The sequence below is a fragment of the Pezoporus wallicus genome, unplaced genomic scaffold, assembly GCF_028554395.1.
Source record: "Pezoporus wallicus isolate ANWC-B61680 ecotype Strahan unplaced genomic scaffold, APGP_CSIRO_Pwel_v1 contig_3580, whole genome shotgun sequence".
Taxonomy (NCBI): domain Eukaryota; kingdom Metazoa; phylum Chordata; class Aves; order Psittaciformes; family Psittacidae; genus Pezoporus; species Pezoporus wallicus.
The window spans coordinates 547,824-572,662 of record NW_026641057.1 but is presented as its reverse complement, the minus strand read 5'-3'; the positions used below and the strand labels follow the sequence as shown (position 1 = coordinate 572,662).

General features: G+C 42.4%; 1 protein-coding gene across 2 annotated transcripts in view; it reads right to left on the bottom strand.

Annotated features, from left to right (window-relative positions):
- GRIN3A (glutamate ionotropic receptor NMDA type subunit 3A) overlaps positions 1-20,048 on the bottom strand; it is a 74,816-nt gene extending 54,768 nt beyond the window's left edge. Inside the window, exon 1 of one of the 2 annotated variants that reach the window (XM_057421924.1) lies at positions 19,326-20,048. In XM_057421924.1, the coding sequence (XP_057277907.1) occupies positions 19,326-20,048 (723 nt within the window). The remainder of the gene's footprint in view (positions 1-19,325) is intronic. The other variant, XM_057421925.1, reaches the window with a different exon arrangement.
- Positions 20,049-24,839: the final 4,791 nt, after the last annotated feature.

Here is a 24,839-nt window from a genome sequence, read left to right as displayed (position 1 = left end):
AATCAGAAACAGAATTTAAACATCTCCACTTGAGATTTCTTATTTAGTACATCAACAATTTAATTAAAGACATGGAAAATTAGAAGAGTTACAATTGGCTCTCAGAGAAGAGGGTGGTCAGGGGTTAAAAAATAGGAAAAACAAAGAAACAAACAACTCTTTTAAAAACAAACAACTCTTTTAAAAACAAACACAGTTGGCAGGGAGCTGAGAGGGGGGACTGGCCACTGGCACATGCCATCCAGAGTAGGTGTGAAATGCCACTGCTGCCCACCCGAAGTCCGTGATGCTGCCCCACCAGCTGGGGTAGGAGGGTCTCACCCTGCACAGGCATCCTCCCCTCACTGGGTAACTTTCACTAATTTCATCAGGTGAGGAACCTACTTTCCTCAGCAGGAGGCAGTTTGTTTGCATAAGAAGCCGTTCAAGGGTAAGTGTCATTCAATATCCGCAGTTGCAGCAGGAGGAAAAAATTAACAAACTTGGGGGTGTGATGTTTGTTAGCTCCTTGGGTGCAGATTTACTACCTTTCAACAGAGGAAAATAATCTGTCTTTTGAAAATGCAGCAAAGCTTAACGGCTTATATTCATTATAATTTTTTAATCACTGCTCCCCACTTTTCTTTCCCAATCCTAATACCTGTCAATAAAAAACAAACAAACCCACCCCCCAAAAAAAACCAACTATACAATTTAGAAGTTTGTAGCAGAGTTTGCAAATTGCTTTTCTGGGCACGCAAAACACAGAATAAGGCTGATCCTGTAATCAGGAGGCGCCTACCTCACGCCCCCAAAAGCAAAAGCATTTGAGTTTCCAACAAAGCACATAGCATCTACCCACAAAGTGTGTGACTGTGCAGAGCCCGTTACCAAGGCACACAGAGAGAGAAGGAGGAGGAGGAGGAGAAAGGAGCTCTGGCTGGTTGTCAAACACAAAAACCAAGCTATATGGTTTAAAATCTCTGCCTCCTCTTGTCTCTTGTTTTCGAGCAAACCTCTCTCTGTAAAATGGGGATAACCCCCTCCACAGTGTCCCTGGAGGCACAGATCACCACCACATCAGGGCTGGGCTTCTTACTCCTTTCTGAAATTGCTCTCCATCTTTCTGCTCATCTTAAGGCTTATAGCAAGATAAATACTTCACACCCTTTTACACAGGGAGGGGTCACAGTGGAAAAAAGGAAAACAAACAAAAAATGAAATAGGTCACAAGTCTTGGAGAATATACCAAGATTTTGCCAGAAGCAGAATCTAGGGCTCAAATCTCCCATTCCTTCCAGGGCTAGACACAGATGCTTCAATAGGTAAAGAATGTGGAAAGTAACAAAAAACTATTTATTTTATGGGTTACTGTTAAATAATTCGGGCATTTATTCCATTGCAATACTCACAGTGCACTGGTCTGTCTGTCCAGACTAGTGTTACCCGTCCCACCACTACTTGTCTCATCAGGACCCCATATCTGCAAGCATTCGGACAATATGACTTCCTCATTATTTTTAAGTGGATAAGCAACTAATTACTCATTGTATTCCAGAAGAGTCCTGGGTACAGAGTTATGAAACAAGACCTTACTGTAGTAGGTACTTCAGAGACCAGAAAGTGGCTTACAGCAAGTATTGTGAAGAGGGTTAGGAGAACCTATCAAAAATCACCACCTATGCCTTTTTCATCCTTTGATTTATAATATGAAAGATCTTTGAGTGAATATTTACAGCTCCTGGTTGTGACTCAATCTTCTGCTCTCCTGTAAATTCTTGACAGAAAACACACAATACCATCATCTCTCTTATTCACAAATATTTGCATAGATTACTGCTACCAAGTTTTCTCTTCCTCTGGACCTAGCTTGGGACACTTAGATCAACAATTAAGTGATTGCACAGAGCTTGTAAATCAGTATAAATATGAATTATACTTATTCCTTTGTACTGTGTTTGGGCTCTGTGGAGGTAATTTGATAGATCACAGGTTTCAAGTACTGTGTCCAGCCATATGTATGTGAGAGGGAGCACAGAACAGAGACAAATATGTGACCATACAAACTAGGAAAAACAGCATGCCATGCTTGATGGGACCATCTGGCTGTACTGAAGATTCATATTGCTGTCTGACACCATCCCTCGCCAGAAGCTAACACTAATCACAGGATACTGGCACTGGACAAATGAATGTAATTCTCTTTTCCTTTGGCTCTGCCTTTAGCAAGTGCGGCTGGTCCCAGTATCACACTGTCAGGAGAAGCTCATCAGCCTTCCCTTTCTTGTTGCAATTGCATATAAGCACTGTATGGATAAACGACTACAGGTGGCGATGGACCCCAATAATTGCCCGGGGCACAGCAGCTCTACCATGAAAAGAGAGCTTTTTGCCTTGCAGCCTTCCCTTCCTTTTTGTTATGCCGCTAGTGCTCAGTGCGCAGCCTGGAGGCAAGCTCCGCAACAGAGGCCAGCACTACACTGTTAGTGGTGCTGCAGAGCTGCATAAACTGCACAGAGCTGCATAAACTGCACAGAGGTAAAAAAAATCGGAAATCTATACACATATCAAAGAAATACAGGACCTTCTCTTGTTAATGAGAAACTCAGCAGCAGATGGACAAAAATAACTCAGTGCACGGCTCTTACTAGCAGTTTGGTGGTGGGGAAGTTTAATATACTATTACCCTTACAGAAAAAAATAATAGCTGGACAAATTGTTGTGATGGAATTAAATACCAAATGTACTTCATTGTAAATAAAGTATTTAATCCTACCTATTTACGCAAAATCTTATTTGTACGGCTATGTTACTTTTCTGGAAGATGAAAGGGAAAAAAATGTTGTGGCGTATTATTTGCCCTATTAATCTGCCAAGGGGTTGTTCATGAGAAAATAACGAAAGCAGTAGCAACAACTTAACAGGCTGGATGTTACTCATGAGAAAAATGTTTTGAAGCATGGAAATGAGGGGAAAGGCCTTTACAAATCTAGTTTTCTTTTTGATACTGGCTCTACCTTTTCTGCTGAAATTCCTTGTCATTTCCACTGTCTCTATATCCCCCTCTTTTAAAATATGTCTCCTCCTTAAAGTTATTTAGGGTTTGTGCAACTCTATGACAGCTGAAAACCACTATGCTCATTGCAAAGCACCAATTACCCAAGTACATTGGGTATTCAATTTATTTTTTAAGAGCTTTGTGCTTTAGGATCTGCTAGGGATGCACAAAAGGCTCTCAGATACTCTAAACCAAATGAATCAATAAACTCTTGTCTGTGCTTTAGCTTCCTACAGACATACAAGACATTTTCTTCCTCACAGCTCAGCTTTTCCTGCCCTGGCCCACATGATGATGCATATGGATGCTATGCTTTCTCTAGGCCAGCTCTTTAATCCTGACGTCAGCAGGTAGCTGATGAGTGACTGCACCTGATGAAGATGCCCTCAGCTCCTGATAACAAACTCTATGAGTATTTTGACGCAGTCTGGCAGCCAGACCAAGATCCCTATAGGTAGGCTGGATGCAGCTGAGGCAAATAACATAATATTGGTGTAGCTGCAAATCTGAAAATATCAGATGTATTAATGGATCTGCCTGAATACAACTGCCCCCTGTGCACTTTGTGGCTTGTAAATTTGAAAAACATAGCAGCTGTGACTTGCTTGAAATGGCACATCATTCACGATCCTTCCTACGGCCTTCGCCAGTCCAGCGTTACAGACTGACATCACAGCCAAGCCTAGCACCACCAGTTCCATGGACTAGAATAAATGATGCCATTTATGAACCTAACAAACAAGACAGAAGTTATGAGTTTAATGATTTGGGAGTCAGCCTTGAGTTATGCAAAATACATTGAGTTAGGTATTCACAAAATTGCTTCAGCATAATTGTTGGCACGTGGATTGTTTGCAAACAGCTAGCACAAACTACTTAGCGTTAATCATTTGTTCTGTGACATAGTTAGTCATGTACTATTTCTGCTTCTTGAGTGGGTGATTGTATCCTCTTAAAGGAGAGGGTAAGAACCAGCGAAAATGAAGTGTGCCCTGGGAGTTCAACATGGATATGCGCTTATGAAAGCGTCATGTCTCACTAATCTCAGCAAGATGCTTGCGTCTATCTATTTCCATGCAAATAATCCGCAATGACTCTGCAGAGTCTGTTGAACCAAGCCTGGGGACGAGGAATACACATCGACTATTTCTGGTGCTGCTGATTCTTTTTAACTCTCTGAACAAGGGGAAGTGTTGCAGAGGAGTATCTAATTCCCCCAGACAACCTGGAAGGAAGTGATGACAGACCATCGCTCCTATGAGTCTGGCAAGAACATACAATCAAAGCTGCTGTCTCTCTCTGCAGGAAACGGTACTGCTTCAGGGAGAACCTACAACAACAACAACAAAAATGCATACTCCCTGAAGAAATAGGAATGTATTTTTAATTCTTTCCCCATTTCAGTTTGCTCTGTTTACGTGATTCTAGCACTTGATTGCAAGTCTTGATCAGTTTTCCAGAAGACAAATTACACTTCTACACGTTTCAGTGAACTGGATGGAAGTAAGGAAGGTAAAAACCTGGAAGGTCTGAATTTTGCTGTCATATTGTTTGGTATTTTGCATCAACACAGAGGCTGCACTGCCCCATCTGAGCAAGGGAACTGAAATATTCTGTAAAATTCCCTGCTTAAAAACCTTTATCAGGTACCACACGAAACTCCAGGATGTATTATTAGTAAATTGGAGTGAAACAGCCAGCCATCTCTGAGAATAAAGGAGAGAGAGCGTCACCCACAGAAAGCAGGATCTTTTGTTGAAATGTTTGTTTTTCTCTTCTGAAAGATGAGCAACATTTAGAGGCCACTCTTAAAATGACTGAAGATTTTATGCATGCTTGAACATATTAATTGACACACATGTGGACTGTTAAACCATGTGCAGGGAACACCAGGCAAAGAGGTGTGAAGGCTGCTGGAACAACACCATCTAAGATCACTGTGAAGGCAAGGGAAAAAAAAAACACCAGGAGGGCAGCGTTGGTCTGGCTCATGCTGTGTGACTGGAAGCACTGCTCAGATCAAGTGAATTCCTCTGCAAAGAACAGATTTTGTGCACAGCAGGGAACTTGGCTCTCTGGGTTGGTTGATTCTTCTTCTTGCCACTAAAACTCTTAAAAAGGATGGATACTGCAGCACCATCAGCTCCAGTGACCACCATGTCATTGTTACACTGGGTAGTGGTCAAATGAGCATGTAGAATCAGACCATCATGTACAGACAGGCAACTGGTTACTGCTGATTGTGACAGCCTTGGACAACATTTAACCTTCCAGAGGAAACTTCTGACAAAGCAAGGAAATTCAGCTGGACTTCTCTATGCCTGGACTAGTAGACCAGTAACTATTCTGGTACTTAGCCCTGGGTATTTTCCTATATGTTTTTAACTGTGTTGGAGAAGACTGACTTTCCCATTTGAGTCCCCTGTTCAGTGGTCAGATGCATACTTATTTCCCACCCTCTTACTGACAGTAATAAGCAATTTTGCTGCTTACTATTCTCTAATAAGATTGTACTAATTTTATATGTCTCTCAGAAGACACACACAGAACAATTGAATCAATGAGATTGGAAAAGACGTTTAAGATCATCAAGTCTAACCGTTACTCCAGGACTGCCAAGTCCCCCACTAAACCATGTCAGCACAGCCTGTTCTACATGATTTTTGCACACTTTCCAGGGACAATGTTTCCACCACTTCCCTGGGCAGCCTGTTCCAATGCTTGGTTACCTTTTCGGTGAAGAAATTGTTTCTAATATCTTATCTAAACATCCCCTCTTGCAGGCTGAGGCCATTTCCTCTTGTCCTATCACTTGTTACTTGGGAGAAAAGCTCAGCTACCTTCTCACTCCATCCTTATTTCAGGTAGTTTCTCTCACACTGCTGGCATAATATGGATTCAAAAAAAGATCAATTGTCTGAATTATTCTTGATCTTAGTCAGTGAATGGCTTTTTATAAATTTTTAAGTTAAGGGAACTCTCAAGTGACAACAAGGCAAAGTCAGGTAAAATTTAAAATTAAAGTTGATAGAAGCATGAAGTTTGCTTATGAATATAGTTTTAATATTGCAAGCCACAGATCTTGTTGGACTAGTTCTTCATCCTAAGCAAAGCCATGCCACACTTACATGAACAGGAATTATGAATACATTGCTTTGTTTTTTATAATGATGGCAACTACATCAGAAACAACATAGATACTCACATGAATGAAATTATTCACTTCAGCTTTTCTTGCTCTCATCAACATTTGCTTTTCATGAACATTTCAGCAGTCAAATTACACTAGGACAAATGCTCATAGAAAATGAATAGCAAAACCAAACACTTTCAGTATTTGCAAGTTCCAGCTTCCATGTATATCACCAATTCCTGCATATATCAGATTGGGAGACAAAAACAATCATGCACCTCAGGCAAACAACCAAACCTGTATCTCAAGCTGGTCCCCATTCAAAGCCAGTGCAGTAAAAGGAAGCACTTTCATACATGTTTTGGCAGGCTTTGGGATGCAGTTATTCCCAATGCTTATATTGTTCGTGCTTGTTCCAGAAATTTCAGGTGGTTTTCAGGCAGAAAAAATGTTCTGTGGTTATCAGATGTATTATTCACTGTGAATTCTCACTTCATTTTCCTCTTAAATTACACTTCTGGGGAGGAATACAAGAGCTGTATGACATAGGCAACAAGCTCCCATTCTGTGTCAAGCAAAGCATCTTTATGCTAAACGTGGTATACTGCATCCCACCACAAGTCTCAATTTGCAACTTACTCTTTGCTGTAAACCTGTAAGGGTTGTGAATGCCCAAGGAGGACATTGCAGCACAGCTAACTTTCACACAACTACATGTTACATATTTATATGCACCGTCAAAATGGTAGGAAGATACGAATTTGAGTTTCACTGGAATCTAGCAGGCTGAGCTATTTATAAATAAGTGTCTTATTTTTGGTGCTCTTCAGAGAATGTGATGAACAGTGAGTGATGAGCAATTTATGTTGCTGATCATTTGTATCACAATAGAGCCTTGCAGTCTTTTTCTGGAGTCAAGATTCCAGGATCTGTATTATCCTACTGTGGAAGACAGGGCATCAGAACAAAGACGAATGGGCAAGATTAAGTACATGAAATTAGCATGTCATATGAAAATGAATGAGTAGGCAGAAAATGGTGTAGCTGAAAAAAAAAACCCAACCTGGGGGTGCTTGGGGATTCTGGGTATCCATATTCTAAACAGATGATATCTAAAATATATCTAAATCAAATATCTAAACAGACTGATAAGCCATCTCTCTCTCAAAAGAAACTCTCAGTATGAGGAATCATTTCCCACAAGCATTCTGCACTGAAGGATTTTCTATTTATACAATGAAAGATAACATTAAGCAAAATATGGCATAATGAATGTGAAATAAATATCATTAGAAGGTGTAAAGAGATGTTAAGGGTATAACTGAATGAAAAACAGGATTTAATTTACAGCTGTGTAAGTACTCTGCACTTTTCATGTATAAAAGATGATCATAAGGGTGACTGAATAATCGCAGTTTTGGCTTCCCTCTTTTGACTGCTGATGCAAGATTCCTAATCAGAGGCCACAAGAGTATCGTTAACTATACCAGCCTATCCAGCCTATTTCTATGCTGATACATGGTGATATGAACGTTTAAAGAGGTGATTAACATGTGGTGGTTTTTTCTACCCCAAAGTCTCTGAGGAACAAACACTGATGCCATGCTTTATCATTTCACCCCTCATTAGCTCTGTAGTAGATGCTGGTGGAAGTCTGGCATGAGCTGCCCCTCTGTGTCGCCGGAAGGTAGCTGCCAACAGCAGCAGATCATCTATCTGTGTGCCACACCAGGCAGTGCATTCTGTTTTGCGTAACTGGCAACAAAGAGGGGATATAGGGATCATACAGCACCACACCATCTCCTTTTGTGGTCCTGGAGCAAGGAAATAGCGCTAAATGTTACTGGTGCATGTAGTGTGCTTTCTGGATGACTGGGAAAGAGAGATGGCAGAAAAGCAGAGCCTTTCTTCAAAGTTTTACTTGATTTTGCACTCTGAAAATAAGAATAAGCTCCTGGAAACTCCTTTTTGGCAAGTGCAACACAGTGCAATGATGTCTGAAGTTTTCATGTCTCAAAGCTTAAACCAAAAATAGTTAATACTTTGTGGTTCAACTATTCACCCTCATTTGCCTCAAGGCAATTTAAACAGAAGAAACCCAGGCACATAACTTTTTCACCTTTTCACGACTGCCCTACCAATGTAGAAATAAAAACTCCATGGCATTAGTGTACTAAGAAAATGTAAATCACAGTACCAGTACACTCTCGAAAGAGGGTAGCTATCAGCTCCAGGTAAAGGTTTGATCTATTTTTCCCATATTCTAATGCTTATATTGAATACAGTAAATTCATAGAAAAAACTGTGCTTCTACAAGGAGCTGTTATATATGAGTAAGCCTTATACGCTGAGAAAGTGATAAATAATTACGCTTTCATCTAAAATAGCACCGGAAAATTATCAAACTGTGAACTCATAATAATGACTTTTCATCTGATTTGCAAAAAAAGAGGAAAAAAAAAATCTTTTTAAGCTGGTTTGACTGAGTACGCTATTAAGATGAGTGTAATGTAACTACTTTATCGGTAGCATCACTGAGAAAGCCTGGTGCATAATACCACTGCTCTTTCTGGCTATTAATTGCTATGTCTAATAGTTCTTTCCTTGCAACAAATGCAAAACTTCATTTTAAAAATATCAGTTTATGCTTGAAGATCTATCTCAACTTTTAGCTCTGTCTTAAGTTAGAAAGCCTTGTAAAATGCCTTACGAGCAGCTAGGGCAATCATTTCCTTCACAGTGTTAAAAAAGCTGGAAGTGGAATAGCATCCCTTTAGGGAAATACTAAAAGTTTAAAATATGCCCGTGCAGCATATTCATAGATTTTTATAATGCATTTCAAATACTTTCCACATTGTAAAACAGGCCTTGGAAACTATCATCACAGATGAAAGCTGGGGAAGACAAAGTAATAAAAATACAAGAAAAGATAAAAATGCTGCCTGCTTCTGAATTCCTTAACATTCGATTTCTTCTGTATAATAATAACAATCAAATGATCACAGTAATTTCCTCAGTTACTGTGCTTTAGTGGCAGCTGTGTTCACCTTCACTCTTCTCCCTATCCTTCTCCACCTCCCCATCTGCTGCCTGAAGCCATGCAGATTCAGGTAACTGAAACATTTCAGATAAAAGTTAATTAGCCAGCACAGTGCACACCAGGTCTTTTCAAAAAGGCGTGAAGTGGAAACCTTCCAGTCAGCTCCTGACAGCTCTCCCAGCTCACCACTCCTGCAAGGGAGACTGTGCAGCAGGGCACATCCAAGAGGTCTAGCATTGTCTCTCAACCTGCTGATAACGCACTCAATACCTTGCAGAGATAGGTATGGCTGCTAGCAAAGCATCAGTACATACATGCTCTCTGCTTACACCAACAAGGCATATATACGCTACAGGGATGCAAGATGCTTGTGAAGAGTTGTATTGTATTATGTTATTAGGAAATGATACAGCCTCAATAGTTATGTTTTGAAATCCTGTCTATAGTTACAGTCCCAAGGCTAGCTGCACATAAACATTTGGCTGCAGTGCCCTGCAAAGGCCTCATGTAACAATGACTGTGGTTTATTGCAGTTGTGGTATGACACACTGTCAAGTCCCTGCTGAGTTCTTCATGCAGTTGTCTATAATTACCAAGAGTAATGTTAGTAGTTTGATGTGACAGCTGTGAAGCACTTGGGGCCAGATTGTGAACTTCTTAGTCACACTCACAAGGAGTCCCTTGCACAAATGGCTTTGCTCAACTGTGACTCCCTTAATAAATGAATCATCTGTCATTGCTGCCTACTCAGGCTTAGATCCTTCTCCCAGTTTTTCTGTTACTTCCACCATCTGCACATCCTCTCTCCATGGTGGTAAGAACAAACTTAGCTGATTGGGATTTGGGAAAATGTAGAGCTGATTTGGGAAAATGTAGAGACCTTCAGGGCCAGACCACAAGTAAAGAACAGTCATGGATGTCCAAAGCTGCAAACCTAAAGCCACTGTCCCTGAACTTATTCCCATTTATTAGGAAATCCCTTTTGAATAACTCCTGGTATGTTGCTGCATGCATCCAAGTGACCTTGGTCTGTCTCCTGGAACTCTGAAATGCTGACCAGATGATGGAGCATCCCAGGTGATGGAGCATCAGGTGGGATCAAGCCCTGAGATACCCAGGTGTGTCTCTTTCCCTATAATTCTCAGTACCAAGGAGGAAAAAAGGCTTCCACCATTTACACCTATCCACACCAAGGCCTCACACCCTTTACAAGAAGCTCCTCTTGCAGCTGCAATAAACCGCTATCTAACTTTATCTAAACTCTGTTCCTCTCCTACATGTTGGCTTAGCAGTTTCCTGGGAGGTCTGCACTATTTCTGGGGGAAGGATTACTCACTGGAAGTAACTGTCCTTAGCCAGGGATCAAGACAGCCCTGTTAATTCAATCCTGACTTGGTCAAGCTGTTTCACTTTGTGCTTGGTGATCCCACCTCTTTGTAAAATGCTTTCACGCAAAATTCAGTTCCCTTGTTTTTACACTTCTGAAACCACCAAAAGGAGAGACAAAGAAGGGCACCTTTTCCTTTTCTTCTCAGTTCAGTTTATTTTCTCCTTCTCTTTCCCTGTGCCACTGATATTTATGTTTCTAGTTTTCTTGCTTCCTTTTTTTTTGTTTTCTCACCTCTCTTTTCTGTTGCTCCTTTCAGCTATTCAGAATAAACTCTGCAATTATTCAGAATAAACTCTACTATTGATGTTGCAGTGAGATTCGGTATATTCTTTCACTCAATCAGACTGAAAAGCTGATCCTTCCCCTGCTTAGAAGCCCTTCAGTAATACCTACAGGACCATGAATTTATAGCTTGATTCTTCTTTGAAAGACAAATCTAGACTTTTAAAAGAAATGTGTTTTTTCCCAATTTTCTGCTAATTACACTAAATACATAAATTCTAGCCATACTACAACTGGATTTCTTTCACATCAAAACATTACATGGAAATCCACAGAGGAAAAGAATAGAACACATAAGATAAATGTGTTACTTGATGGCTTAAAATTGTAACTAAGTTCAACACAACCTAAACTGCGAGTTTTCAGTATTTCATGAGCATATAGTAAACAAATTATTAAATGCATCCTAGATGAGAATATTTCTAAGTAGTCTTTGAATTTAATTGTGAGCATTGAACTGAACAGCATACAGCATGACAAGATTCTTGGCTGTTTTCTAATTTCCATAACTCTGCTTTCATTTTAGTGGAAAGATGGGGTGCTTTCTCTGACTTTTGTGGAAAAATTCATGGGGGAAGTTACACTGAACACCCCAGTTCACATTTCTAGAGTGTTTTCTTTGTTAGTAATCTGCTTGGTACCATAATTTTTGTATTCGTATAGTACCTGTGAGCAAATTGTCTTTAAATGTGTCTTACTTTTGGCCAAATTTTAATTTTTACTTAGTGAAGAAAGCTAAATATTCTTTGGTGTTTCTTCTGATAATGCGTGTCATTCAGTAAAACCAACGATTCAACACTGTCATACTTTAATCACTCATTATCAACACGAGCTTGTGCAGTGTATTATGAGAGACCTCTTCTAGGTTACGCAATCAGTAAGACTTTGCTTTGTGAACACTCAGAATAGCAAAAAATAAAAACCAAAACATCATGTATGGTATTAAATTCTGTGTTAACACAGCTTTTTTTTTTCTGCAGAGAAGCAGCACAGGATAAGGAATAAGAAAATCTTGCTACTAGCCAGCTCAGATATTTTCTCCAGGATCTAGTATGATGAGTACAGCAAGGAAGGAGACTAGTACACAAATACGTATCAAACTACAAAGCAGTTATCTTTGCTTTTGAGTTTTAGTGTCAGTTCAATAGAGATATTTGTTTTCCATTTACATAGCAAATGTCTACTAGTATAATATTTAACTATAAGAATCACCTTCTCTCTACTCCTTTCCTAAATCTTAACTCTTCACCACCTTTTTCAAAGGGAATTGATGTAATTGAAAATACCACAACTTATAAAGTTTACTAAGTGATTTGATAAAACTTGACAGAACTGGATGCACTTCAAAAACAAAGTGATCATTGGCATAATTTTATCTAAGGATTCCCAGAGTCAGATACCTTAGATAATTATAGACACAGTGCACATTCTAAACCTAGGTAATAATCTCTTGTTGATTTTGAGATAGTTTGCTCACCTTTGACTTGAAGTCACCCAAATGAAGAATGTATTTCAAATAATGCTGCACCATCCAGTTTCATAGACTGCAGCATTTATATCCCCCCTAAGTATGAAACAAGCAGACATTTAAACTGTGACATCTCCAACATTTCTTTAAATAATAATTGTGAGGAAAAGAAAAACGTACAGAAAATTATGGATGGTGAATAATGCTGTGAATGGTAGCTGTGCAAAACAAGCCTTACAACTTACATTACGAGTTACAAATACTGTAAAATAAGAACACCTTTATGATCTCTAAGCTAAGTGCGGAAGAAACTTAAAGGAGATGAAGTAAGAACCTGCTGTAAAATTTCACTGAGACTTGGGTGGCAAGGAATACTAAACAACTTTTTAGTAATTCATACAACTTAAAAGTCTTGAACTAATATGCCTAAAACCACTTTTTCACCTCCAAAATTTGCTCCTTCATAAGCAACAAAACAGCTGGGAAAAGAATATATTCTAATACGTCAAAATGCTGTATACATGTACCATACAGCCTACTAAAACATTCTAAACTGCAAGTTCCCTTAATTTCAAAAGCCCAGTGGCAGGACAGTGAATTCAATGGGTTTCTGAGGGGCTTTCTTCCAAAGGAGAGGTGTTGGACAGAGAACTGAAAGGTGATCCTTAGAAAATTTCACCCCATCAGAGTTCTGGTTCTTTCTGTTTCAATGGAATGTGGAAATTAAGGATCCAGAGGACAGAACTGAAAGTCAAAATACCCTCACAGTTTCCTGCATTCTGAAAAGGGGTCTTTTGAAGTCATCATGAATTGAATCCTTCTTAAAACTGTAACTGGGATAAAGAAACATTCATTTTTTTTTTTAACTTTTTATTGTCCCATGCTTCTGAGTATGCAAAACTTGTTGATAGGGGAACTATTCTTAAAAAAATTAGGGGACAAGGATGACTTCTTATGTTATCAAGCATGCAACACACAGAGAAAACAGTCCCTGAGCATTAAACAAGGTGAAAAAAAACACTAAACATAGAAAGTGCCAATGCAACTCCCAAATGTACGGCAACATCACTTTCACAAAACTTAAGAGCTTTCTGACCGCAGATAAGAATATAAACAAGGACTCCTTTCCCTTCAACACACATAATTTATCAACTTAAAGGTAACAGATTGGCTTCAGCTGACAACACAAGTCAACTATGAAAACTGGTACTTTCATAGCTGACAATGTCCAACACAGCACAGAAGCACAAGTAAAACCATTCTCAAATAACAACCTGAGGACAACATATGATACTGGGAAAAGCATGTGAGAGACAGGAAATTGGATCAGTTAGTAAATTCTACCTTATTGCTTTTTAAGAAAAGGAGACTTCTCACATGATGCTAGGACTACAACGCTGCCAGCAAAATGTAGTTATGCCCCTGAAATCTGTATTTAAAAGAATTAATGACTGTACAGGACACCTGGCTACAGAGAAAAAGTTTACACAAAGCTCTTTTACATTAGCCAGCAATGTAAAAGAATTCTCACTTCATAAAAGATCAGAGGCCTAAATTGTCCAAGTTTCAAAAGCTCACTATGAGCAAAACTGAACAGAGACCTTTAGCTGAAAGAGAAGCAACTGAACATCTGTTTGCACATCCTTTCAATTTCTATCCTTTTTTCCATCAAAGCACCTTCCATAAACCCTCTTGAAGTGAACAGAAAAAAAGGTACATGCCATATGTATCATTTATGCAGTGTGAGGTGAGAAGGGTTGGTGATCACAGGGAAAGATTGAATAGATATTCCTCATCTACACAGTAACTACTAGTACAAACTTCAACATTTGGACTATGTCAGGCTAGCAATGATGGTTTGAATTACCAGAGCATACAGCTAAGCATGTGTTTTGCAGTCTCTTCTGGAAAATGAGATTTTTTTAAAACCTTGTTTTTCTTGGATGATCAAAACCATTTTTTATGCAAAAGTGCAGTTCTGGCTTGACGAAGGAGAAAAAGCATCTTTGGGTGTTTAGCTGGACAGAAGCTTTTCCACATCTCCCTTCCCTTGCTGTAATTTCTGCCTGCCCTTATTGGTGCAGGTGTCTGGCAGGTCAGTATTACTCCTGGGGACACCATACACACAATGATATTCCTGGCTATTTTCTGAAGGGAAAGATGTATAATTTCCCACCCAGGGTGGTTTGAGTTATATCTATATCTATCTATGTCTATATCTAAATATATATGTATCTATATATCTATATAGCTATACACACACACTATAAAGCTGTTTTAAAGAGAAAGCATAACCCCTTTAAAAGCAAACCAAAAATTAAACATTAATCGTCGGTTTCTTTTTACAGCATCTCTTCTGAGGCTCAGCTTGCTACTTCACCAGGGAATTCACTGTTTAACCTAAAACTCTGACTTTATTTATTTATTCTTTTAACCCTCTCTTAAGTCTTGGCAGTAATCAGCAGTGCTGCAATTTCAACTCCTCAGGAAACCAGATAAAGCACAGACTAGCTATGCGGGCACCGATTATTCAGATTTACTTTATTCTGTTTCATTGCTTTGAAAAGATTCCTTTTCATGTCAAAAGACATCAAAAGTACTGATTTATCTGAAACCCACTGAAAATACTCCCTAAATTCTGAAGTTCAGAGATTTGCTGAACTTCAGCAGAGATTGCTCCTGCAAACATGATCTCCCCTGTATTTCTGATAGTATCATATATAAAATGGATATTATGGGCTATCCTTTTAAGACTCTTGGCTCGGAACTGTTGTACTAGAAGTGATATCACTGTATTTATGGCTCATGTTGCATGTATCTTTTCCCTGTACAATCCCTGGGAAAATTATTAATGATGTTGGCAGTCTTGGAATAAAAGAACAAACCTATGTGACAAGCCCTGCCTCAATGGCATCAGTGCTCTTGAGTTGCTGTCTCCAAAATAATGAGCTGTCAAAGCTTCAGTGCAATTTGCATTTGTGTTAGTAGTGAAGAAATCCAGTGGGTTTTTGCTTGCTGAATGTTAGTGTTAAATTGTTACTTTTGTTTACCAAGAGCATGAAGATTTACAAGGCTGACAGTAAACTCAAAAAAGTAAACAGCTTTTTTTAGGTCATAACAGCATCTGGATTTATTGACAGTATATGTTAGTCATTAAATCCCATATACATATGAAAATGAAAGATGTTGCATTTTACCCTGTGTAGCATCCAAGCCACGTGCATTTTGCCACTCACAATAATGAGTCTCCCTCAAAAGCTGTTGCTTGTAACAGGTGTGGTACCACACTTTGTGATGGCTGTTGTCTGGTGATTGTTAATTGTCATGGAGGAAGACTATAGTGTATTTTTTGTTGTTGTTGTGTTTTTGGTTGTTTTTTTTTTTATTTGCTTCAGGAGAGTATAATTTAATGAGAAACAGACTTTTAAAGACACTCGAACACAGTAGGTATCTACATGACTATCGTTGCCCAGCTGTACCAATGTGGATTTCCTCTCAATCTTACACAGAGGCAACCGCCAGCATTATTGAAACATATTTCAATTCTGGATCCTTATCTTACTTTTCATTTTAAGTATTGCTTTTTGCCACATTAGGGAAGATTTGCTCAAAAATCAACATGCTCATAAGAAAGTTCTGTATGAAGTAATGATGGAAATATTCAGCAGCAGTACATACTATGTGTATGTTTTAGTCCTCACATAATGTGGAAAATGAGAACTTGTTACTACATTAAAAACCATCCTAACAAAAATTATGAATGCTGAGGTAAAGCAACTCGAGACGGTATCTAGCAAACGTTGAGTTCATTAGTATGCTTGCCATGCTCCTCATATGGCAGACGGTGGGCAGTGCTCTTCAAGGGCAAGAAAGTTTTGGGTCTGCCTGGAAGAAAGCTAACTGTTGGCAGCTCCCAAAAGCATGCAGCAGTAGTTTTGGGGGGAGGGAGAATTGCTCTGGCAAAGTATCAGTGGGAAGGGTGTCCCCCGGGAGGTTGATGCTTCACATTTCAGAAGTTCTTCTTGACTGAGTTTTCTTCTGACTCTTCTCTGGAAAACTGCATGCTGGGCCTTATCAGGAAAATCTGTCTCACCTATAAAGATGTCATTTATACTCACTTCCTCTAAAACTGCCAGTCTGTAGCTCCAGGGCCATTAAACCAGGAAGGTTCGAGGCACGTTCATTTTATGCCAGTGCTTGCATGGGACTATAGGTGACAAAAATCCTTGCTACAGCAGGCAGTAACCCACCAGAGGGTTCTGAGGTCAGTATCTCTGGGGTTCCCCAGGTCCAAGATGCTGTTGAAAATCCTGTAACTCTGGAAAGCATGTGAGGTAAGACTGTTGAAGTTAAGAGTGCTGCCTCCAGAGTTAGGCTTAAAATGGTATTTATTGAGTGAAGGTATGAAACAGAGTGTTCAGAAAGATGTCAGGCTCTCCAAGCCATCTTGAGAGACTAATACACTTGTATTACCTGCTGGTCTTTAAGTAAGACTGAGGTTTTTTTCAAATCCATAGAGCCTTGAAGGGTTATTTTTCTTAGCTCAGCTGAAAAAAAGACCAACCTGGACTCTTGTCAGCACAGGTTCAATGCCAGCATTGGTTTCACTGTCACTGGAGACAATGACAATTAAATGTTTGCTTAAAAAACAAAGTCTTGATTTGGATAGATTGATCGAGTTGCCTCCCCATTGAGAGCAATCTGAAAGTTAAGCGGAAGCTTTGAAGTTTGTGGAAAGGAGCAATGGCTCTAACCTGTGCTGTATGTGTTTAACACATCTTGCGTCATCAACATAGACTCATCTCTAAGATGAAAGAGAAAATATTTCTGTTTTTAACAGGCATTGCAATACAATGCTGGGCTTAGGATCTGGTCTTCAGGGAACTTTTCCTACTGACTCCATTGCAACTGCAAGTGTAGCTGCAAAACTGGTAGATGTAACTGTGAAAACTTGGGTGTTACTGACACCCAATTTGCATCAAAAGTGGCATCCAGTGGCACTGATTACCCTTGAATTTCTGTACAAATCTAGAGAAACCTGAGTTACATGAATTTTGCTGAGGTAGAGAAAACTATCAGAGCTCAGACCAGCATACAGCAGTCATGCATCTTCAGTTACAGACTAAGAGCTGCCTAGCACAGACTTTCTTTTCCTAACTTTTCTACAGCAATCTAACTCAAAAAATACAGAAGTCCAGTGGTGATCCAGGCAGTTTTGCATTTACTTTTGAAAAGTAAAATCACTGGTAATCTTTATGTTCTGATTACATTTTGAAGGTAAACTTGAGCTACCTCTTTTTATACAAAACAACTACTTCTCCTGGCTATTTACATGGCAGGTTCTGCCATTTCATTCATGATTTCCATTGCATGGGTCACACAGATTAGAGCATTGTTCTTTGACCTGAAGATGATTACTGGCATCAACCACACATTTGCAAAATACTGAAATGTCACCTTTTCCAGAGTGTGTAACACTAAGTTGTTGTCTCGGTTTCAGCTGTAACTGTTATTTTTCTCCCTCTTAGTAGCTGGTGCAGTGCTGCGCTTTGGCTTTAGTCTGAGAACAGTGCTGATTAACACACCAATATTTTAGCTGTTGCTAAGTAATGCTTATCCTGGACTTTTCAGTCTCTCATACTCTGCTAGTGAAGAGGGGCAGGAAGCCAGGAGGAAGCAGAGACAGGACACCCGACCCAAAGTAGCCAAATGGGTATGCCATACCACAGCATGTCATGTCCAGTTTATAAACTGGGGTGAGTCACCCAGAAGGCCCAGATCGCTGCTTGGGTTGGGCTGGATATCAGTCGGCGGGTGGTGAGCAACTGTATTGTGCATCACTTGTGTTCATGGCTGTTTTTTTTTCTTTTCTCTTTTAGTTTTATATTCTCTCTCCCTGTTATTTCCCTTATCATTATTATTATCATTAGTAGTAGTAATTTTGTCCGATACTTTAGCTATTGGGCTGTTCTCACCTCAACCCATAGGGTTTACATACTTTCTCCTCCCACCTGGAGGTGGGTGAGCAAACGGCTGCATGGTGCTGAGTTACTGGCTGGGTCTACACCATGACAATTGCCATCTCTGTGTAACAGAAAGTTTAGCTCCCGTTGGATAGTACTACTATTTGTGCCTAAGACAGTCATTAGTTTTTACTCTTTTAGCTACACTAACACACACAGATACTGTCGGAATTAAGTTTCTACTATTTTAGTAAGGCAATTAGATTTAGCAAAAATCTGATCTAGCAACAATGCCTGAGCTACAAGTAAAGAAAATCCTAATGCTTTAGAGAGCTCAAGGCAGTCAAGTTACAGTGAACAACTTCCCCAAGAAGTGTCACCTGGTGAACAACCTACACTGCCCACACACAATGACAGCGCAGCATTTAGACCAGTAATAAATTCAGTGAACACCCTGAATGCTGGGCTTAGACTTTACTTTTTTTTTTTTCTGATTTTTTGATAACAACCTTATTTTTGTCTGCAAAGCATGTCCTTCTCCAAAAGCTAAGCTCAGGACCAAAAGAAAAGAAGATCCTCTCCAGTGCATATCTTGGACACCACTTCTCAAGTCTGCAACTTAACGCAGCGTATGACTTCAGGCTCTCTACTTAGCTTTTGCCACCGAGCTGTTCCTTTCCACAGAGAGGATGCTTCTCCCCTCTACCGCAGGGCTCAGAGGAAGGGGCAACACGGGAGACGACACAGGAGGAGGGAAAAGAGAGAAAAGCGATTCCGAAGGCCCCAGAGTCAGAGGGCTTCTTCCCGGGCAGGGGTCGGGCAGGGTCCCTCCGCATCCCGGCCGCTACCCAGCTCCCACGTCCTCCACGACCCGCCCAGACACCGGTCGGACCAAGGACCCTTCCCCGCAGAGAACAGGGTGCGGGGGCCGCCTCTGCAGCGAACACCGCGCTGCCTGCCCCTGTGCGGGGGCAGCCCTGCCCGCCTCCCCGCGTACCCCGCTGCGCCTTACCGGACTCCGCCGGTGGAACTCGCTCAGCACGATGCTGACCACGGGGATGCGCAGCGCTGCCGAGATGAAGTCCAGCTCCAGCATCTCCCCGCGGCTTTGCGGGAAGGCGAGGATGGCGGAGACCCCCTGCACCACCACTGTGTGGCAGAGGCTCTGCAGGAAGGAGAGGGGGTCGTTGCTCCAGGAGGCACTGGGGGAAGAGAAGGGGAAGAAGGGCAGGTCGCCCAGCCCCGCCTCGATAGCCATCACCACCTCCAGGGACAGGTTGTAGGGAAGCAGCCCGGCCACTCTGTTGAGGTTCGCCACAGCCAGCAGCAGCGCGTCCCGCGGCGAGGGGGGCAGCCGCAGCTCCCCGCCGCCCCCCGGCCACCTGCTCCGGGGCCCCGCGGCGATCACCCCTTCGGGGCTGCCTCTCGCCCTCCTCCAGCCCGCCGCCTCCACGGGCCAAGCGGCGGAGCGGGGCTGCAGGTGGGTAGCCCCCACCCTGACGGTGTGCCCGATGCGCCGCAGAATCTGGCAGGGCTGCGGGTGGGACGCGGAGCCGGGCACCGCCACCAGCACCAGGGCACAGGGCGGCAGGAGCAGCAGGCACGCCCGGCCCAGGACCCCGCGCACCCCTGGCCGCCACATGGCCGGGAGCCGCCCGCCGCCTCCTCCAGCCCCAGCCCCAGCCCTAGCCCCTCCACCCGCCTCAGCCACCCCGCGGGCGGCCGGCAGCGGCATCAGCCGCGGCGGGCGGCCCCCGCGCTGAGCCGGCCCCGCCGCCGCCCATGGGGCCGCCGCCGCACCCCCGCCCCGGGGCTGTAGGGGGGAGTCGGCCCCTGGCCCGCCCACCGCGGACCCACGGGGCTGGAGCCGCCCGGCCCCGGGGCGGCACCTCGCACCACCCCCCGCAGCCGCCGGCACGGCGTCCCTGCTGCGATCCTCCGGCTGGGTGTCCGCGTTGCCCTGGGAGGAACGAGACTCTCCCCTACGAGGCGGCCCTGCCCGGCTCCCAGTCGCAGGCCGGGTTCCTTGCAAGGCTGCCCGGACCGGGTCCCCTTCCCGAGGCCACCGAACGCTCCCCTGTCCGTCTTCCCTCCGCACCTGCACTCCCTTCCCTGTCCCTCGAAAGGCTCCCGTCCACAGCCCCTTGCCCGGCTCCCCTGCAAGGCTTCCTTTTCCAGTCCCCTTTCTCTCCCCGGCCGGCTCCCGTCCGCAGCCCTCGGTGCACTCCACTGCCCAGCTCCGGAGGCGAGAAAACTTGCGGGCGGTGGGCTGCGCTGCGCTCCCGCGGCGAGGGACGGCGAGCGGCAGCTCCGCGCCGGCTCCTCCCCGGTCAGCCGGGACTTGTAGTCGCCGCCGGCCCCCCGGGGGACGAAGGAGGCTTTCTGGAGATAGCCCTTTTTCTCCACTCCGCCTGCTTGCTCCCCGGGGAAGCGTCCCAGGACAGCCCGGACAGAAGCCTCTGCCCGGGCGCTGCCCCGGGGCCATACTACCCTCGCAGCACCGGAGAAATGAAATGGTTTTTCTGGCGCCGAGAAGCGACCCCGGGCTATCCCGTCCCCGGAGAGGCTGCGGGTCGGAACGGGGCTTTCCTCGGCTAGGGGGAAAGGGGAACCAGTCCCTCGCCGGCACTGCGTACTCGTCGGGAAAGCCAGCCCTGGTTGCTCTTTTTGCCTCTCTCATGCGCTTCTGCTTCAAAACAAGTAATTTTTAGACAAGTGGAAACTGAGATCCAGATTCAGCAAGCCACGGACATTTTTATGTTGCTTTTATGGTAGAATACCTTTAGCCGTAGAGAAAATAGTACAAAGCGAAGATGGGTGTTTGTGTGAGTTTTTGCAAGAGCCTGGGGAAAGTCCCGTCTTTGTCTTGTGTTTAACACTGCGCAGCCGGGAGCCGCGCTAACACCCGGGTCTGAGGCTTTAACCCTCCAGTCGGTGCACTGTCACCCTACGTCTCTGCTCTGTGGTCGATTTCCAGGATCTTAGAGGAAGCCCTCTCCCACCACCATGCTGCCCATCAGAGGGGAAATAACCTCAAGGCTTACCTGCAGTCTGGCTACTGACACGGGGCCTCGCATGTATTTTCTGCCCGGGGGAGTTCAATTGTCTTGCCCGGGCTGATTCAAACCTGTTGGAGGGTAGTGCTGTTTCATGCTGTTTGCTGTCCACGTGGAAGAACAGTTTGAGACCTTCATTCCTGGCTGCAGTGGGTAGAAATCTTTTGGTAACTTCTTCATGAGCCGTTTACCCTGACCTTATTCTTTAACTTAAAAAGCTCTTCTCCTTTAAATGTTAACCTTTCTCCTTTCTGTGAAATTCATCTTTAGAGCTATTTATGAAGATACATGCTCCTTTTCATCTGGTATTCACATGATCTGTGTGGAAGGGAACACTTTTCATCTTGCTGTCAGAAAGAGGTGATCACTGCCCTCCAACAGGTCTTAAGTGCATGTTTCCTGATTTAAATTCTTTGTGGAGGGGAAGATCACCAGAGGTGTACAGTCTTCAGAGAGCTCTTAACAAGGTCTTGTGCGCTGTGCTGATTATTTCTCTTACATCCTTATGGCCATCATTTTAGCACCTTGTCATACCTTCTGCTGTTACCATCTTCCAAATGACCTGCAAAGCTAGTGTTTCCCTCATATTGCTCTCTCTAAATTGATATGTGATTACAAAATTGGTTCATAGGTGGAAAACTACAAATGACAGTAGTGGTCTGTAGGCCAAAACTGACTATGCCAACTGCTACATGTAAAGGTGAGCTGCTACTACATGTAACAGTTAATAACAATTTCCTGTTTACCCTTTTATTCTTCCTTCTCCCTCTAGACTTATAATTACATTTTTGTTTCTTGGTATCTTCTTCTCTGATCTACCCAGGTTCGTCTTGTCCAAAGTCTCTGTTAGCAGTAAGGCATTATTGGCTGGAAGAGCTGTCCTTGAATATGGTGAATTTCTCACAGGGCAGAGAAAAAGTTTTGGTTTTGGGGTTTTGTTTGTTTTTTTACTCCCAGAGCCACAGAAATCAGCTTTCAGGTTGTGAGAACAAGCTTACTTGAGATCTGTATATCTCCAGAAGCATTGTCTGTATTTGCATCCTTTTTGTCAGGTTTGGAAAAACCTGGTAAGCACTTAACTTACCTGCTGTGCAGTTAGGTAATTACTTATTGTCAGGTGGGAGTCAGTTTTATAAGAAATACCTATTCTTCTGTGTCTGAGCAGGCAGCCCAAAATTGTCATTTGTTTGAAGCTTCATTATAGGAGTGGATCTTCTTTTGGCTTTAGGGCACAGGTGACACTAGACTGAAAAAGCAAGTGTTTCAGAAAATGTAATCAAACTTATTGTTGAAACAGCTCTGAAAATTACACACAAAGTCAACTGATAAAGGGAGAAATCAGCAAAGGGAAACAATTCAGTGTCTCTGTATTTGTTCTTTCATTTATGGTTAATCTATGACCCGATTCCAATATGCTTTGTTGATGACCATGCACTGCCACTCTTAGGATTACTGCTATAATTAATTCCTGGGCTGGAGCTCATTTGGGGCAAGTAACAGCAAGTGGTCACAGTTAGACACCTGAACTGTACAGAGTGGGCCGACTGCCCAGGTGATGTAATAATTTTGTCTGGGATGGCTCTAGCTCTTGAAGCTGTCTTTTCAGCAAGATTATTTTTAACAACAAGTTATTAATTTTGTCTTTTTTGCAATTTGTGCTTATTTTTACTCTTTGCTCAAATATTCCTGTTCTTTACAATAGCCCTGATACACCAAAGTGCTTAAGCACAGGCTTTTTTAAAAGGAAAACATTTAAATCCTTAAGTGCCACTCTGTAAGAGGCAGGAATATTTTCAGAAAATGATCTGAAAAAGGATATAAACCCCACCAAAGTGTATACATATGACATTTCGTAAGCTGTGTCATTAAATTTTCCACTTTACTTGCATAAATATGCATGTGGAAAAAAGCAAAGTTGGTTTAGTTTAATAAAGGAATTGGAGACTGCTGTGCATAAGTTGCACCCTGCTTTTTAGTAACACTGCAGACCTTCTTCCAAGGCTGCCATCTGAATAAACTTCCTAACAGATCCTTCACTTTTTTTTTTTTTTTTGTAAGCAAAGAACTAGTTGCCTTCTACTTTTCTACTTTCTTCCTGTCTTTTTTGTTTCTCATGGTGGTTTCTGCAGTAGGAATGTCCATTCTGCTCTTCTCCTGTGTTAAATATTCAACTGAAATAAGACCAGGCAGATCCAGGCAAGTGGGCAGACCTATTCTGAATTGGTTGTCACCTTGGGTAAGCATGAGTACAGCAATGCTGGTGGCATTGATTGTTGGGGAATGGTGATCACAGAAACCATTCATTTGTGATCGGTGGCTGAGCGTCGCAGTTAAAGCCAGTGAAGACCCTTCAGCAATGAAAAATGCAGTAGGAAAACGTGTTTAAAGTCACTGCTGGGACTGCTCTTGCTGCTCTTTCTGCTTGCCTGGCTCATTGTTATTTCTCTGAAGTCAGGTTGGTTTGTTTGCTTTCTGGGCTGCAGAAAAATTGTCCTGTGTGTATCTCAGTGACCTTATGCAAGGCTTGAGCCTTCTGAAGAACTTGACTTACTTGGAAGTAAGTTATTCCTGTCATCCTGTTCGTCTTCTATAGCTGCTCACATTTTTCAAAATGCCTGAGTCACTAGATGATGTGGAGGGTACAACACATGACCGACCTCTTTAACCTTGGATAGGCTGAGTGATTTATTTTGGGTCAGCCGAAAATTAATTTTTTTTCCCCTTTCATAACCATAACTGTAAAATAAGAATTAGGGGAAAACAAACCATTCAGGTAAAATTAATTATTTCATTCAGTAGGAATAATCTATTTTGTTTCTGTCTAGATGACTCAATTTATGTAAATGTAGTTTCAAACATTTCAAAATGCTGTTTTTCATTTGAATTGTCATTTCAAGGAAAACCAAAAGTAATCTGATGTTCCTTACTTTCTGTCTTTCACACTTCTTGTCCAGCCAAAAGAAATCTGCAAATACTTTCAGATATCTAAAATGCCATTATGAAGGTTAAGTAGGAGTGTATGTTCAAAACATTTTATGTCACTGTAGTGCTTGTTTCGGTTGAATTGATGGTGCACCAGCTACTCCAATTAGGCCTCTAAATATCCTCCTGTGGGCCTGGTGTCGAATCCAAACAGCCGCTTTGAAGTCAAATTGATTTCGCCAGTGAAGGCTACATGCTAAGTCACTGCCTCAGGAAAGAGGCTGAGAGGGTTCTTGCTCCCTAAACAAAACTGCTATTTTGTTTCTTCTGGCAATATAAATCCAGACAAACTCTAATACTGCCAGAGGATGCTCGAAGAGTCAGTGAGGAAAGCATGCAGGGAGCTGCTTTATAGCTTTGGTCCCTTTTGGATAGAAGAGCTGGCAGAAGATCTTGTAATATTGCCAGGCAGTGGCACACAGCCCACAAACCCCTCTGATTTTTATAGTCTCCTCTCTGAAACTGATGCTACCAAGGGAAGATCTCAA